Below are 17856 nucleotides of genomic sequence, written 5' to 3' on the forward strand. Positions count from 1 at the left end.
ATCTATTTATTAAAGGTAGTGATTTTGTTAACAGAGAATTGGACAGTCTATACTCTGTTTTGCAGAAGATCACACATCCTAATGATCAGCACTGCTTTCAACTGGTAACTTTCAATTAGTACAGAAAGGGGTTTGCAGAAACAAGTGAAAGAGAGCTGTCCAACTCTACTACCTTCAACAATGAAAAATACTAGTTTTTGCTATTGGGATAAACCTGTATTGGGTCTAAATTTAGCTGAGTTAGTGATAAGATTTAATGGACACAAGACATTTCATTACTCATTTACTGCATAAATATCTGACATTAGGTAAAGTGAAGCTTTGAACACTGCAGTTCAGCTTATAGCTGTAAGTTTTAGCTAGACCTATCTTGAGATCACGAGTCTTTATGCCAACTGTAAGGCTTCCTCCAGTTACTTCCAACAAATGTGGACTACCAAGGAGAATATAGAAGTATTCTGAGTTTCCTTTCCTACTGGATTTTGGTAAAATAAAATAAATTAAAAAAGATGGAAGAAACCATGGAAAGACTTAGAACTTCAACAGCCTAAAGCAGTAACTTCTGAACCCACCATAAAACATTGTGAATTTGGCAAAATTATTGTACAATAGAAGTTTTGCCTGGAAGCATCTCTAGATGAGCTAACTAGGAAGGGATTCACTGTAATTTTATGTTACGGGGAGCTCAGATGTGCTGGATATTTCTGTGCTTTATATGCTTTGTATTTTCTTTAAATTTTCCCAGACACTCTGGTTTAAAGTTTCCATTTTATAATATTCAAGAAAAAGAACCAAGCTATAATGTGGCAAGCACTGAAGTGCCAGAAGCGTCCCTGTTTTTTACAATTCTCTCCATAATTAAAGAAAAACAGTGCTTCTCCTCCTAATTATATTAAAAGCATTTGCTTCAAGAAATATTACAAAGTAATAAATGTATCAATATCTAGTATGATCTTTATTACAGAATGCCTAGGGGCTCTATTGGATTGTATGAAAGTATGCCGATCTGCCCTGGAAAAAGACAAAATGAAGCGAGGCTGAGTACTCTGGTGGACTACAGAGAGTGATGGGATCAGCCTTACCAATTTGCTTTTGCTCCATGGGTGTTCTGTGATTATTTATAACTATTACGGCACAAATTTGGGGAACAGAAAGTCCTCCAATGGTAGCTTACAGTGTGTTCTCAAAAATTCCAAATACATATACAAACTTAAAATTGTAGTCTACCCTTGCACTATATATAGGTGTCACATATGGATGCTACATGGACAAATTCAAAATGTAAACTTAATTCCAACTACATTTGCTTAGAGATACACAATCTAACATGAAATAATACTGGGTTACTATGAGGCTCTTGTAGTACTAAATTCTGAAGTAACTAGTAAGTGGGGATACATCAAAAGCCAACAGAACATTTTGTCCCTGTTATGGAAAGACGTGAGCAAATATTTATACAGCTGTTCATAGTCAAGTTGATTCATAAAAGAGAGTTTGACTACTTTGAAAAGAGGATTTGCTACAGTTCCATAGTTCCTGCCACCTGTGTCATTTTGTGACAGCCATTACAGTCACACATTTGCTTCTGATTTAAGGGACATGTCACATGATTATGTCGCAGCAGGAAATGTCCAATTTAACATTGCCAAAGTAAACTCTGAGCAGCAGCATATAATTAAACAACATCTTCTCAATAGCAAATAATGCAACTAGGCTAGTCTTGCTTTTGGCAAGTGTAGGGTACAATGTATTAAAATAGCTAGTACCAAAATCATCTCCAGCTAGAAAAGATAATTAGAATTATCTGCCATATTTATGTGAAACTGCTATAATCTCAAAACTTTATAAAAACTTACTAAGATGCACACAGAGTTTCAGTTATAGGAGCTTATTGCAAGAATTAGCAATTTCAAGATCCTATTTAGAATACAGAAAATAAACACAGACACACAAATGTGTTATTAGTTGTTAACTCTGAGGAATGTTAACAAAAAGGATGCCACTGTACAAATATTTGTAGAATTGCAAGGGAAATAATTTTTCATCTAAATTGGGTAACAAAAGTTTGTAAAGTAACATTGCATTTAAAATGAAAATACTTTTTAAAGATGTTTTTACCTGTGAAGTTTGGCCCTGTAATTTAGCAAGCTGAGCAGTTCGAATGTTTAAAGATTGACTTCTTGTAACTGTTGCCCCAGAAGGAGATTTTCCACTAACTTTTCTTTCAAGATGGCTCTTTCCTGGAGACTTCTCTTCTAGCAGCACAGCATCCCAAGGATCTTCTACAACTTTAGTACTAGTTACCTTTCCTCCATCTTCTGAAGTATAAAATATATCCATATTGTCCACCTTTGGTTTACTTAAAGGATCTAAATCCAACCAATCAAATTTACTAATATCACTGGAGCTTTCAGAGGTTGGCAAACTAATAGCAGATTTAGCACCAGTCATTTCTAAGTCTGTGTTTGATTTCCCATTTTTTTGAAATTCTGAAGTACTTGCAATCTTATCAAATACTTTTGCCATTTCAGGGGTAAGTGTTGAATGATACATAGGCACACTTCCTTGCGGATGGAAAGTTGAAGTAAATGGCAGTGCATATGAAATGTATTGGGACCTTTCTGGAAGACGAAGATATATAGGCTTTGTAGATTGATAAGTGGATATACCTGGATGAAAGCCGTTTTGAAAGATACCAACTTGTTTACTGAAAGAAGGTGCTGAGTAAGCAGAAGGTCCAGCACAAGTAGAAGATCCAGGCAAACCAGATGTCCACTGCCCTCTTTGAGCAACAGGATGAGAATAAAATTGGGAAGATGATGCCCCAAGAATAGGAGTGGCTGACAATGTAGATGGTTTGTGGGATTCAAGATTTTCTTCTAGAAGAAGTTTCTCTAATTCAGCACATGTAAGTTTGTCTATGTCAATTGAGTTTAACTTATCATGCACCTTCTTCTTGCCATCAGACTCTGGAAATACCATAAGATCGTGATCTTGTTTTCTGCAGGACTGTACACTTGGCCAAGAGTAGCTTAAGGTGTCACTGTTTTGTCTATTGCCAACCACTACTCTTTCTTTTTGCATCTTAGCCAGAGCCTCAGCTTCCATTTGCAGCGCTTCTTCTTTATCCACTTCTTTGGGCCTTGCAGTATCCAAAACTGGTGATGAACGTTGTTTGAATTCATTACTGCTAAATATCTGGGCCATTCTGTGAAAGCAGATGTCCATTAACAATTTCAATTCTTCTTCTGAATATCTGTGGCCCCAAAATGTTCGCGCAGATTCAGTAAAACTAGTGGAAGGGGGAAAAAAACATACAATACTGAAAGTATTTACAAAGTCACTATTCTACATTTCTGCTTTAAAGTTCTGTATATCAGGGATGTGTATGTATTTGGATTAGAAGCAGGAAAGATGCTTTTGATCCACTATGAACAAGCTTGCAACCAGCAGCTTCCTAAAAAAGCCACAACTTTCCCAGGCTTGCATGATAGTTAGGTGGTCCCAGAAAAATACCTATTTGAAGCAGTAACAGGAGGCAACCACACTGCCCTATCACTATTTATTTATTTATGTTTCAAATTTGTCACCACCCATCTCACTACCTCCTTAATTCAAATATGTATTTTTCTAAGATCTTGTGGCTAATGTATGAGATCAGAAAAAAGGCACAGCAAATATACTCACACCAGATGTGAAACACCTTTCCTGCTTTGGATCTATATTACTGTACATTCCTCCCCAATATATAAAGGCATTACGAATTTGAGTATTTGAAAATACTGTGTTAAACAACTACCACTGACTTAGTTTCTCATTGTTCTGAATGATGAGATTGCAAGGTATCATTGTAAAAAAAAAAATTAAAATAATTTCTATGCCATTCAGTGTTTTCTCTTTGTGTCACTGAGATACCCAGCCCTAAGAACTGCTGATGTGCTAGTTTCCCTTAAAAGTAGGCTTTCTGTACATCAGTCTCTCCCCCTCTATCCTAACAGAGGAGGACCCGGAGCTGACTGAGTTCCTTAGTTTCTCAGAGGGACTAAAGAAGCAACCACCAAGCTCCAACTATTTGCATGAGCACTTAGAGCTATTATGAAAGTAATTCCTGTTTGTCCACTCATAGCTTACCTGTCAGGGGTGGTTTCTGCTTAAGCCCTTTAGGCAAACAGGCTGGGTTAAGACCATCACAGGCTTCTAGTCAGCTTTCTTCCATTATTCCCACCAAAGCTGGGCAGAGTGAAGGAATGTGTGGTACTAGGATTAAACAAAAGAATATGGTTGATGGAAGAATGGGAAAAAATGGAATGCATATTAGAAATATTTTATAACTAATACTGTATACCAAAGACATTAAGTTACAGACAGGTAATTCATAAACGTTAGTTATATGAGCAATCAATGCTAAAGAACTCTACGTGCTTTAGAGTAGCCTTATTGCATCAGCACTGGATTCCAGTTTGTTTATTTAACAAATTCATAAAGCTGCCCAATTCCACCAACTCTGGTCAGCTTGCGATAAAAACAACCAATACAAAATCCCATAAGACCAGATAAAAATGACAGAAACCAAAAAGGAACAAGGCCTGATAACACAAAGATATGTTTAAAAAACCCAACCCTTTATCCTACACTCTGGGGAAAGAGCTGGGTTTTCAAGGCTCATTTAAAGGACAGCAGGATTGGAGCAATGCAAAATTCTGTGAGGGTACCATTCCAGGGGGCAGGTGCCAAAACAGAGAAAGCATGCTTCCTGGGTCCCAACAAATCACATGGTTTCAAGGATGGGACCCAAAACATGCCCACCATGCTGGACCTTACAAGAGTGGGCAGAGACAATGAGAGAAAGGCAGTCTCTCAGGCAACTAAGACTTACATCATGAATGGCTTCATAGGTCAGCATCATGAATTTCACTCAGAATCTCACTGGTAGCCAATATACTGGGCTAGTACTTGCAAAAAAAAAAAAATTGTAATAATAATTGGCTGCAAAATCAGCAGATATAGCTGCAAAAAGGCAAATTAAAATTTAATTTCTGGAAGTATGGTTTTTAAATAATGAGGGAAATAATATTTCCATTTTATTCTAACTTTGGTCAGACCACATCTTGACTACTATGCCCAGCTCTGAGAACTACATTTAAGGATTTTTAGAAAATGATACAGATTCAGAAATAAACAATGAAGGTGATTAGGGAAAAATCCTATGAAGACACATTAAAGGACATGCTTAGCCTTGAGAAGACTGAAGGGGATATGACACCATTATTTAAGTACACAAAGGGATTTACACAGAAGGTTAAGGAACATCTTTTTTTGTTCAGAGTGCAAGACATGAAATAATAGATTTAAGTTACAGGAAGATAGAACCCAATTAAATTTTAGGGGAGGGGGAACTTAGTTATTCAGAGAGGTAGTATGCTCCTCTTCAGTGAATCTGTTCAAGCAGACATTTTTTTAAAACTTAGTTATTTTCATTGATGAACTGAAAAAAATTGAGGTCTAGATCAGTTTCTTGTGTTGAAATTTTCAAAGAATTTTTACTGGGAAGAAGTCTAATCATTTAAAAAACACAAATATCCCTGCTAATCATGTTACTACTGTATTAGCTTTCAAAATCCATCAAAGCATTTCACTGAGAAAAAAACAAAGTTACAGCAGAAACAGAATTGTAAATGACAATTTCATTAAATAAGCATTCAGTCAGATATAGAAGCTGGGTGACTGCAAAAACTATCATAACAAGATCTTGTATGATAGTAAGGATTTTATAAACAGGATAAAAACTTTAATATTTAATGCATTCTGTATAGCTTTGTTATTAAAATTTATGTTCAATTATATATATAATGCAAAGAACAACTTTGAAAAAATAAAGGCCATTCTGCAACTATGATTGTGATATAAGTGTGTAAGCAGTTAGTTCAAAAGCATATTATCAAACAAATAACTAACAGGGCTGATAGTGATTTTCTCATTTGCTGTACTATATCCCTTGCCTCAGGCAAGAAATAAATAAAAATAATCTGGCTTAATCAATAGCAGCTGCTCAGTAGTATAATTCTGGCAGTTAAAACAAGTAAACAATATTTACACACTGATTGCTTTTATACTGCTACAAATTTAATGCTTGAAGATAAATAACTACAGTTTCTCTGGGTAAAGGCAAATTATTTATACATGGTATCTCATTGACCTGCTCATTAATACAACTCAATACTGTACTAACAAGAAGGCGATCTGTCTCTTCCAAGGCCTCTTGCCTTTCCCAGTGAGAACAAGCTTTTTTTTTTAGTCCCTAAAGCCATGTCTTAGAAATTTCTACTAGAAGCCCAAGCATAGAGCCCATTTTTTTGAAAAGGAAACTTCTTCCATGCAAGGACGTGCTAAACTGGACAGTGGATTTCATTTGATATAATTCCCATAGAAGTAGTGTGCAATGTCTGAGAGATTTTCAATGTAAAAATAGCTGTAAAAAACTTAATATTGCATTGAGAATCCTGCAAGATATGAAATCAATTGCCTGAATTTTTACTGTAGAACAAGGACACACCAGAATATTGCTTTACAATTTGAAAAAAAAACTGAATGCAAGTTAATAAACTGAACTAGAATATCAGATTTAGAGGGCAAGGAAGTACATCCAAGTATCCATTCAGGTATGGAGCTCACTACACAATTGTGCCAACAAGTCACAGAGCTTTGTTTAGCACACAGCATTCTTTATATGATAAAATATGTAATACACACAAATACACATGCACACACCATCAATGCCTGTTTGAAGTAGTAGTACTGGGATAGCCTCACCAGGTGGCAGCATCTGGCTGCTCTTGTCTGGCTCAGAATCTAAGCAGGATCAGGCCTGGTTACTACTTGGATAAGAGACTACGAGGGAATACCAAGGTTGCAGACTACACCAAGAAGTTGAAAAGCAATCCAAATGAAAGTTATGGCAAACCACTTCCATGCTGTTGCAAAAAAAAAAAAAAAGACAAATAATATAAATGCATGGATTATGTCCATGAAATCACCAGATGCTGAGCTGAAGACTTTTACCTTTTTTTTAATATAATCATAAAATTAAACTGGAAGGCACTATAATGTAGTGAAAGGAATATACTTTTGGACTGGATTTCAAAAACTAACTCAATCAGTAAGTTCACTACAGTGATTCCCAGGCTAGTGAGAAACATTATGAAAACATATCTCAGCTGCCTCACAAGGGCATCAAAAGTCTGGCCAAGGTAACAGATGAGAGGTAAAATCTTAGGAGTTTAAATTCTGGAGTATAATTATATACATGAAGGGTTTGACTTTTTGAACTACACTGGGAAATCAACTCTTGGGTTTCAGGTGTCATTTCTGTTGGCAGTAAAGATTCAAAACTAGCCAAGCTGTGTTTGGGAGTCAAGCCTAGCCAAGAATTAATTAAGGGTTAAGCGTCTGAAGATCTGTGAATTACTGTTAAGCTCAGGTCTAATACTAACGAAGAGAGCTAGCTGCAAATGGTATTTTTTTTTAAAATAAATAGTAATGTATAGTCCCCAGGAATATATCCTTAGTTTAAAATGTTCCCACTTATTTTTATAGCTTTTAGGAGTAGAGCAGTTAAATCCTTCAGAAATTTTTTATTTAACTTATCAGCCTATTAAGGTTAAAGGCCATTAATTTAAAGGTTTTCTAGATTATCCATCAACACAATCTGCAAGCATACAAAGAAATAATAAAACATCACATAAGATTATAAACAATGTACACAAACATAAAAAAGAGACAGGATAAATATTCAGGAGTGCATAAAACCTAATCTGTTCCCTGATATTCCATACTGGACAGATAAGTACACCTTTGCCTTGTGGCAAAAACTCAATACAATTCTATACAATAACTGAAAAGATTCTTTCTTCAATAGCCACTTATCTAATTACAAATGGTAGAGAACCTAGAGGAAAGTATCATATGCTAAATGAAATATTTTGGTAGACTTATATGACAGAAGGTGGCAAAGCACTTGAGGCTGAAACTCTTCAGGGCTTCCTATACAACAGCCAGCATAAAGAATTGTGGTTTGGAATAAACTAGTAAATTTCCTTTAATGTAACTGGTTGGTAATCCAGCTGCTGTGTATGAACTGAAATTCATAAAAGATCTTCAAGGACAGACAGAGTCTAAATCACTGCATAATGTAACCTTCATATTACTATAGGACTGGAAAGTGACCAGGCTATTTCTGTCCAGGAAATGTTATAGCTGATACACCAGTCTCAGTCAGTGAACAGCACTGGAAATTACATAAGCTTATTGTTCTGCCAGCAACAGTGCTCACTGTCTCTGAACTACAATTCTGAGGATTCAGTGGGTTAAACCCACCAGCCTAACTGAATTAGTCACCTATCAATTAAAGATCCATTTTGTGTGCCGAGTTTCAGTTTACAGACATTTGTCTCCTTTCTTAACAGCATTATCTTCTGGATCCTGGGCAACTAGGAACACAATACATTTTCTGTACCCTCAGCGATCTCTTCAAATGGATGCAAACTTTGTAAATTTACTTTTTCTATGAATTTTCTGTAACATGCAAAAACACACAGGGCTCCCAAAGTAATTTTATGCAGTGAATAGGGCAAGGCTGAGATGGGGTCTCCCTACTCTTCCTTCTGCAGTTCCTAGCATGACATATCCCACTGGCCAGCCCAGCCCCAATGTGCCAGCAGCACCTTCTCTTAGCTGTTGCCACTACAAGTAGTCCTCAACTTGTGACCACAGTTGGGACGGGAATTTTCATCGCTAAGCAATACAGGCATAAAACGTGACATCATGGAACCACATCGCTTAGCAACAGCAATTCCAGCACTCCCTGTTGCTGTCATTAACCAAATTCCACCAGTCGTTAGCCGAGGACCCACCCCACTCCAAGCTGTTCTGGGCTTGGTCCCTCCCAGCCCTGAGCATCAGTTCTTCCAAGGTAAGGGACCACCTCCCCTTCAACCCTGCCTTGTGGGGTGGCTCAAGAGCTGCTTGCCACACTACTGCTCAGGGACTTCTTGACGTGCCATGGCTCTGGGGCTACAAGAAGCCCCTGAGCTGCAGAGAGTGCAAGCCCCTTTGTAATGTGAAGCCCGGCCCCAGACTGGCCCAGCAGTGTGGCACGAAGCCGCAGCCACTCCAGCCCAGTCCCCTCACCACCTTGCACTCCAAGGCCCCTACCACTCTGAGCTCTGCTGCCCCAGCTGACCTTCCTCTTTCTTCTTGCTCCCACTGCTGATGAGGTGCAAGGCAGCTGCTAGCCACATGAAGCCATCTTCCCCAGGTCTCGCGAGGAAACTGCTGTGTACGACCTGGGGAAGAAAGCCTCATGCGGCCAGCAGCTGCCCTGCAAAGGGCCAGGCCAGGCATGCTTCATTGACAGCGGGAGCACAAAGATGGTGAAGGTCAGCTGGGGAGGCAGAGCGCAGGGTGGCAGGGAGCCAAAAGGGGATAGATGGGGGGGAGATAAGTAGGTGGGGGAAGTTGAAGCACCCTTGCAGTCATAAGTGCGGATGGGCTGTCAAGTGCAATTTTGATCATGTGAACACAGTGGTGCTGTAACAGTTGTAACGTTGGGCACAGGTCAATTCCTTTGTTCAGTGATGCTGTAAACTTCCAACAGTCACTGAACGAATGGTCATAAGTCGAGGACTACAGGTAATGTCTCATCATGGCATATTGCAAAGGAATGTAGAGTTGAGCTTGGTGCAGGAATGGATGAGCTGTTAATGGAGGAGAAATGGTAACTCAGTCCTGGGAAAGTTGAAAACATGAGAAAGAAACTCAAAGTACCTTTACCTTGATTATAGCTGGTATAAGATTGGACAATGATAAAATCTGATAGGCTGTCAAGATTCTGTTATTGCATTCTACAACAATAAAGTAGCATTCCTGGGATCCTTGCAGTGTCTGTTTCCTGATTTGGCCTACTTCGAAGGGCTGACACATATCCCACCAGTCCTTCTGCCTCTGTGGTGGACTGGAATGGAGGAAGGGGGGTGAAAACGGTGCTCTCGTCTCCAGAGCAATGCTCTGGAAATAAGCGGAGAAAGCTGGCGCATCCCTAAACATTCCAGAAGATAGTACAGAGTTGTGCCTAGGAACTACTGGTCAGTCTGAAAAGATTGATGTCAGGCCTAGCCCAAGGAACTCCTGGAGACCGTGTAGGTTCAATCAGCAAGGTTTATTAGCTAGCGCTTATTTACAGAATCTTTTCAGACTGACCAGTAGTTCCCAGGCACAACTCTCTACTATCTTCTGGAATGTTTAGGGATGTGCCAGCTTTCTCCACTTATCTCCAGAGCGTTGCTCTGGAGACGAGAGCACCGTTTTCACCCCCTTCCTCCATTCCAGTCCATCACATCCTCCCAAGGTCTTCCCTTCCGTCCCTCCAATTTATATCCTTGACTTCTACCTGCACTTTATCTCCAAATATACTTTTGCCCAGAACTACACCACAATCCCTATCCAGAAAGAAAGTTTTAAGCTTTATGAGGAACAAACACTTGTTTGGTTTGTGCACAGAACAGTTCACACATCAATTCTGTTACCCATCCTGAACTGTCCCCTTGATTTTAAAATTCCTTTCCCCAGGTCTTCGTAAAACATTTTGATAGGAAATAGATAGCATAAATAGATAGTACAGATCAAGAGTTATGCACGTTTATTTCAACTTCTGATATAGTTCTAATGAAAATATTATTTCAGATGCATAATCTCTACCTTTTGACTCTAACCATTCTGTTATAGGAATGTCAAGTCATTATTCCTTTACCTAACTTACTTCGTAAGTCTGCTGGCCTGGGGAAAAATTGAAGAAAATACTAGTTGTGCCTCTACCAGGAGGAAAGGCAAAATATAAATCTAACAAAAAATAATTAGATAGAAAATAATCTATTTGTAGTCTTCATTGCCTAGTTCTTTAAAAATATGATTTGCTGATAACTTCCAGAGAGGTTTGACAGAGTCACTTCTAAGGGTTTGGGGAGCCACATGAAGCTCTAATGCTCCAGGCTATTTTATAAGAAACTGCTACAAATATTTACATGCCCTCAGCTTCCATCAAGAGCATACTACAAAATCATGCACATTCATAACCTACAATAGAAATATATATATTCAGATGTGTCAAACAAACAAACAAAGGAATTCAAATCAAGTATGTAAAACCTATAGACCTAAAAATAAATAAAATCTGGGGATAAAAAATGAGGTAAGAACAAGAAACGGAAATACAGTCCAGTACCATTTACTATACTTCTCATAAGTCTTTGCTTCCACCATATCCATATACCACTTCATACCTGCCTTTAAACTTCTCACCTCTTCTCTAGAATCTCATCAAGTTCATCAAACCATGACTTTCTTAGTCTTCCTTTAACCCATTCACTCTTCCTTTGTATATTTGTTTTGCAATTTGATCCTCTTAATTCTCCCTCCATGGCCTAACTACCTCATCATACTTTTATACAGTTCACTTACTTCTGTATTTGGTCTTTTCTTGTTTTACCATACACGCCTCTTAAGTGCTTTGTCCCCCGCTGCATTCAACTTTTATGTTTCTCCCAACATACCCAAATCTCACTTCTATATAACAAAGTGTGCAGAAGCATTAATTTACAAACAGCTATTTTCAGTTCTTTCAACGAACTTTTACTTCTCACAATGGACCATATCTTCATAACCATTCAACTAAGTTTGAACGTACTTAACATTTCTCCATCCATTTCTCCAACGTTAGTAAATATTCAGTCAAGGTACAGAAATTAATTCACTCTATTTTCCCTATCAAACCCAACTACGTTGATACATATTTTTTTTTAGATTCATGCCCACATTATCTATAATTTGCTGTAAATTATAGCAGCATTCAGGTTCTCAGCCAAATATACAAAGTTAATTCATGACCCCAGACATGACATACTTCTGCTACCATAAGCATCCATTATAGATATAGCTATACACATATTAAACAACCAAGGGAATATAAAAAAAGGCCAGTTTGGTGTACTGGTTAAGGCATCAAGCTAGAAACTGGGAGACCATGAATTCTAGTCCTGCCTTAGGCACAAAGCCAGCTGGGTGACTGTGGCCAGTCATTCTCTCTCAGCCCTAGGAAGTGGGCAAGGGCAAACCACTTCCGAAAACACTTGCCAAGAAAACTGCAGGGATTTGTCCAGGTGGGAGTCAATAGTGGCTCAAAGATACCAAAAAAAAAAAGGGGGGGGGATATAACATATCATTAATTTACTCCCTGCTCAATGTTGAACCATTTACTAAGCATTCTATTTATTCTGATGCACACTTTACTTCCATAATATACTGCTTTTATTGCATTCTGCGACTTTCAAACCCATATTTGTGCAAAATATTCCATAGTTCAAGCCACTCTATCATACTTTTTTTTCCAAATCAACAAACATGCCATAACTTTTCTTTCTCACATTCAAACATTTCCCAATAACCTTCTGAAGGGCAAAGCTTTGGTCTTTTCACCTGACATAAAGCTATACTGAACTTCCAAATTTTGCTCAATGTCACCTCTTATATTCATTCAATTAGAATTTTGCCGTATACCTTCCCAGGCACAGATTTTCTAATAATTCACACTACTTTTCTATCGAGCTCTGGGCAACTTATTTCAACACAAAGGAAGTTTTTCTCAGTTTCTTTTGACAGGATTTATTGAAAGAGGACAGGAGAGGTACAGGAATCTCAGCAACTGGATTGGTTTCATTTTAGAATCCAATTTATCTCCTAGGTTGCTTAGAGATTTTTTTTTCCAGTTTTTTACTCACAACCTTAACATGAACTGGTGAGAAGGCTCCAGTTTTGTTAATGGATAACTGAGGAATATCCAGTGGTCAGCATGTGACTCTCTCTGAACATACGGTTATACTTTCCCTTTGTGTAGGGGAATAATAAAAGCATTCTTATAAGTATCAGGCACAAATGCATCTTCAGACACATGTGAAACAAGTTATACTGTCCATCCATCAGCCAGCCACATCAATATATGAACATTTCTCCAATTACACTATACTCCTACAGCCTTATCATTTTTTAACATTCTCACAATATTTATGATTTTTCTTTTAGTGTTCTTTTTTTCTGGACACTAACACTGCATTAATTTCAATTCCAGCCTTTGAGCCCCTATCATTTCCATGCAAATCTCTAAAATACTCCTTCCAATATTCTTTAATTTTGGTTTCATCTCAAATCATTTCATCATTTTTATTTTTTAACTGCATTCACTGTATTAGAAGCTCTTCAACTTGGTCCTTTCACCCATTTCCAAAACTGTTTTTCTTTTTATCAAAATTGTTTTGCACTTTGTCTCTTTTCATCTTAATATCTGACTACTGTACAGTCTTTACAGCTATCTTTTTCGTGATACTCATTATACAACATATTTCTCTCATCCTTTCTGCAGCAATAATTTTCTAATATCCATTTTTCCTTAGCCACAGCCTCTTTACTTTCTCATTCCATTAAGCATCCTTGTTCATGCTTCCATTCTTTCCATTAGCATAACTCCACATAGTTCTGTGACACTTTGTAATGTAATTCTTTTCACTCTATTCCAAACAGCTTCCAGATCATATTTTCTTACAACTAGTTTCCATTTATTCTGTTGGGAGATTAATCTATCCTTTAATGGTTTTTCATATAAGACACATACTTCCTTTCCTGAAATCATTCTACTTTAATTTTTTTCAAGTCTATTTTTTGCTAGGATCCACATTCAGAATCTCTCATCACCCTTATATCCTTCAATAATTCTCTCAATATTTTATCATTAACAATCAAATCAATCATATTTTCAGATTTATATTGATTCCTCTACCATCTATACATACAAATAGCTTTATGCTTGAACCACATATTCAGAGCAGATCATTTTCTAAGCAGATTCCTGGTTGACATTCTCAATAACTGAACCTGTATCTTCACTTCCCTGTGTGTATTTGTCAATTCTCTTCCATAAGATCAGACTACCTTCATTCAGATCTATTACATCCTTTTCATTTTTTGTAACTTCAGATACACAACATATCTATTTTTCTTTAATTTCACTTCTTCATTTGTGCTTTTACCAGTTACATTCTGAGTTGCAATCTTCTCTATGCCATGGTCTTTACCTCCACTACTTATCACTGCATTGGCAAATCAAGGCTTTCATATCATGCTTTTTAGAGAGACACAGAAGGTATAGATGAGGTTAACTAGATCAACCAGTGCCACATACAGTATGCCCTAACAAGGAGGACAGCACTGGTTAGGTTTGGTATATTTTAGCCAGTATGCCATAAATGCTACTGAAGCCCAGTTTCACCCCAAGCACATTCACAGTATGAACACCAGGATCTTTACTGAAAAGACTATATTTCCAACCACCATACTGACACACACTCAGGATGCTTTCAAATATTTTAAATTAAGTATTTCTTACACTGTAATACTCATCCAATGAAGTAAAAAAACAAAACAACACTAGCCCAACAAAGCTGCAATGACTCCCAGAAATAATCTATTATAAGGCAGACCCCAAAGAAAATAGAATATCACTTATCACCTACAGTGCCCCACAACAACAACCCAGTGAGGTAGGCTAGTGAGAGAAAGTGACTGACCCCAAGGCACTAACTGAACTCTGCAGCTGAGGATGGACTTGAACCTGGGTCTCTATGAGGGCACTTCAATACTTTAAACCACTAGCGGCTGTTACTACATTATACTGTATTATTCTGCTACAATTAAATTATATCAGCCAGTTAATCAAAGGAAGAATGTCTATATTGCTTCTAACTACAGCTTTGTTAATAGTAGCTTTAAGAATTTTTTTTTCACATTTCCTGTTACCATTTCCCCCCTTCTCTTCCAATAACAGCTGTGTGTATACTATACATAATACTCTTTTCTCAGGACTATTCTCCATGCAACTGATGCAGCAGGATGTGGCCTACAAAGCTAACGTGTGAGTAGACACATTAATCTTTCAAATTCTTTGTTGTTTCTACAATACTCAGTTTCATTTGGATGATGGACCTCAATTTTTCCAATATGCTTGTTACTATTTGATTATCAGTGTCGGCCAATGAAATAAATACAAAAATTCGCTTATTTTAAAAAAAGGATGACAATCTTTGACGTGCTGCTTTCTGGTTAAACCCAGAAGCCACTGTGATTAAAGGAGGTACAGCGAGGTAAAGTATACTATTTGAATGCAGAACATCAGAGATTCATTCCATGGCAAATTGATGTAGGGCTGGAAGGAATACTCCTCTTTCAAATACTTACAAGCCACTGCCAGTCAAAACAGAATTAAGTGGACTGATGATCTGCTTCAGTATAAGGCACCTTTGCGTATGACATCAGAACATTCAAATAAGGAACTCAACATGCTATGCTCATATATTGATTTTCTAATAGCATAAATGATGGTGAGACCTAGATCTTCAATTCTTCAGCAGTAAGTGGCAGGAGCAGCATATGTAGAATGACACAAAAATCTGCCACAAAGGACAATGGAATGTGGTGGGTGGAGAACAAAATTCCTGGGGGGTGGGAATCTAGTACAAAGATATGTAAAATATATAGTAAGAATTCACAGAAAACTGGAGAAAAGCTTAATTTTCTTCTCTGAAAGCATGTATAAAACCTTTCACTTGCGTTTGTCCTTTTCTGTTTTCTAAAGTGTTAAAGACAAAACAAAGCTCCTTTATTGATAAGTTTTAATTCTACAAGAACCAAAGCTTAATTTTTATCTTTTTTAAACTAAAAGGAACAGCAATGGGTTTTCAAATGTATTATAGTTATACTGAACTAGTTTCTTTTCATTCTCTATATTTCTTTGTACATACTAAATATAAAAATAAGTACATTAAGCTCCGCTAAATTGCTCAAAATATTTGTATTTCTATATTTATATGTGCATTGGGATTGAACTGCATGTAAAAGATGTTTTCTTGTGTCTCTTAAAAAGACATCAACATATGCAAGTGCAGTTTAACTTGTTCCATCCTCTTCCATTCAAACCATGTCATTTTCCTTAATTCTATAGTCTTGTAACAACAGTTCTTCAAGAACTGGACTGGTCTGTATTAAAAAGGCAGTTGCACAAAGGCAGTTATAGTTAATGCATTCTTGCTATAAAGAAGGCTGGTAACTATGAGCACTGAAAATAACTATAAGCTGTTTCATATTACAAACAAAATGACCACACATCTGAAAAAGAGTCTGAAGCGTTTCAGCAGCACATTTTTAAATTCAAAAAAATACTTTAAAATCATGACATTCCAAAAAACAAAATTAACTCAGCTTTTCAGCCATACAAATAAACTGAAATGTGTTAACTTTTGGGACCCTGTAAAGTAATGAATCCGACTCCATATAGCTTGTATCTACAAAAACAATATCAATACTGTAACAAAACAGAAAGAAAAGTTCCATGCAGTTTTATGAATACGTATAGGAACATTACTGTGTTTTTGGGTTTTGTTAGAGCATAAGTATCATGCATGGAATAACACCGGGGGTTAATCAAATGTTGCCGGTGTTTTAAGCTGTAGATCCAGGAACTGTTCCTGGGCCACCTATGGTAGCCAAGGGCTTTTGCCCTTTCCTGTGCACCACAGCCATTCTCATGGTTAATTAACTGCTTCAGGGCTTGATCATCGGTAACCTACCAGCACCATTTACAATTCCTGCCCAAATATACGCTGTGAGGTATATGTCTCTCTGCCAACCTTCCGAAGGATGCCCACACCATTTATTTACAGATCCCACAAAACCCAGAACTGGAGAAATAGGCCTCGGATACTCAAAAGGGAGCTATCGTCTTATTTCTGGTACGACGTTAACAGACTTTCGCTGATTAGAAATTCCTGCTTGCAAGGCCGAAAAGCCAGGCGAGTATCGTCTACTGTCCTACTTGTAGTTGTAGGAAGCTTCCTTATCTACTCAACCCTCCCCTTTCAAGACCCGAAGCCCCAAGCAGGCAGTTTCAGCTCGGCGCCGGCGTTATCAGCCTTCTGCCCCGCGGGTTGGAAGCCCGGCAGCGCACCCCCTCATTCATTCCTCCCCTTCCCGGCCGGGTTGGGGGGGAAGGTCACAGTGGGGGGCGGGCGAAGGGGTCAGGAGGAAGAGTAAATCCGGGGAACCCCGCGTAGGTGACAGGCAGGAGCCGAGAGGAAGCGAGGCCTCAGCCACCGGGAAAAGAAGCGACCTAGAAACCCCGCCAGGCGCCCCGCATCCGATCGCGCTCCGCACCAGCCGAGTCCCTTCCCGCCGGGGGGAGATTTCCTCGCTGGCTCCCTACCCCTCCAAGCCCTTCTTACCTCAGTGCGCATCCATCCTGAAGTACCCGCCGCTGCTCCTGCAGCCATTTCCCGTCGTCCTCGCCGCGGACAAAGTTACTGGCAAGCCCCCCTCTCCGCCTTCGGCATCCCCGCCTCTTTGGCTCTCCGTGCTGGGCAGGCTGTGGCCGCCGCCGCCCGCGCTCACTTCCGGCTCTGGGAAGGAGAGGCGGGAGGAAGGGCGGGAGGATCGGCGGCGGGGGAAGCGCGCTTTTCGTGCCGCGGGGTGGCTCCGGGCTCCTCCGAGAACAGGGGCAGGATCCGGGAAGTGCGGGGCCGCGTACCTCCCCGAGAAGGGGTTGCTCGCGCCCCCGCGCCAGCTCGCTCTGGGAGGGCACCGTGGCGGCGCCGTGATGTAGAGCGAGGCGGCTGCTGATTATGGGGGCTCTTGAAAAGGCAACGAGGTATGACTGCGTCTGCACGACACACGGATCGACCAACCAGCCACACGCATTCCCGCCGAGCG

General features: G+C 38.9%; 1 protein-coding gene across 3 annotated transcripts in view; it reads right to left on the minus strand.

Moving 5' to 3' along the window:
- The window catches only part of PIK3C2A (phosphatidylinositol-4-phosphate 3-kinase catalytic subunit type 2 alpha), a 63885-nt gene extending 46500 nt beyond the window's left edge, over window positions 1-17385 (minus strand). For 2 of the 3 annotated variants that reach the window (XM_007436248.4, XM_088146012.1), the window contains exons 1-3: window positions 17373-17385; window positions 4132-4257; window positions 2119-3292 (exon numbers count right to left, since the gene is read on the minus strand). In XM_007436248.4, the coding sequence (XP_007436310.2) occupies window positions 2119-3228 (1110 nt within the window). In that variant the 5' untranslated portion in view covers window positions 3229-3292; window positions 4132-4257; window positions 17373-17385. Of the gene's footprint in view, window positions 1-2118; window positions 3293-4131; window positions 4258-17372 lie in introns of those variants that run through there. The other variant, XM_088146013.1, reaches the window with a different exon arrangement.
- Between the last annotated feature and the right edge of the window lie 471 nt (window positions 17386-17856).

Source organism: Python bivittatus, unplaced genomic scaffold, assembly GCF_059951505.1.
Source record: "Python bivittatus isolate LINGU-HERP-01145 unplaced genomic scaffold, Pbiv_v1 ctg000480_np1212, whole genome shotgun sequence".
Classification (NCBI taxonomy): Eukaryota; Metazoa; Chordata; class Lepidosauria; order Squamata; family Pythonidae; genus Python; species Python bivittatus.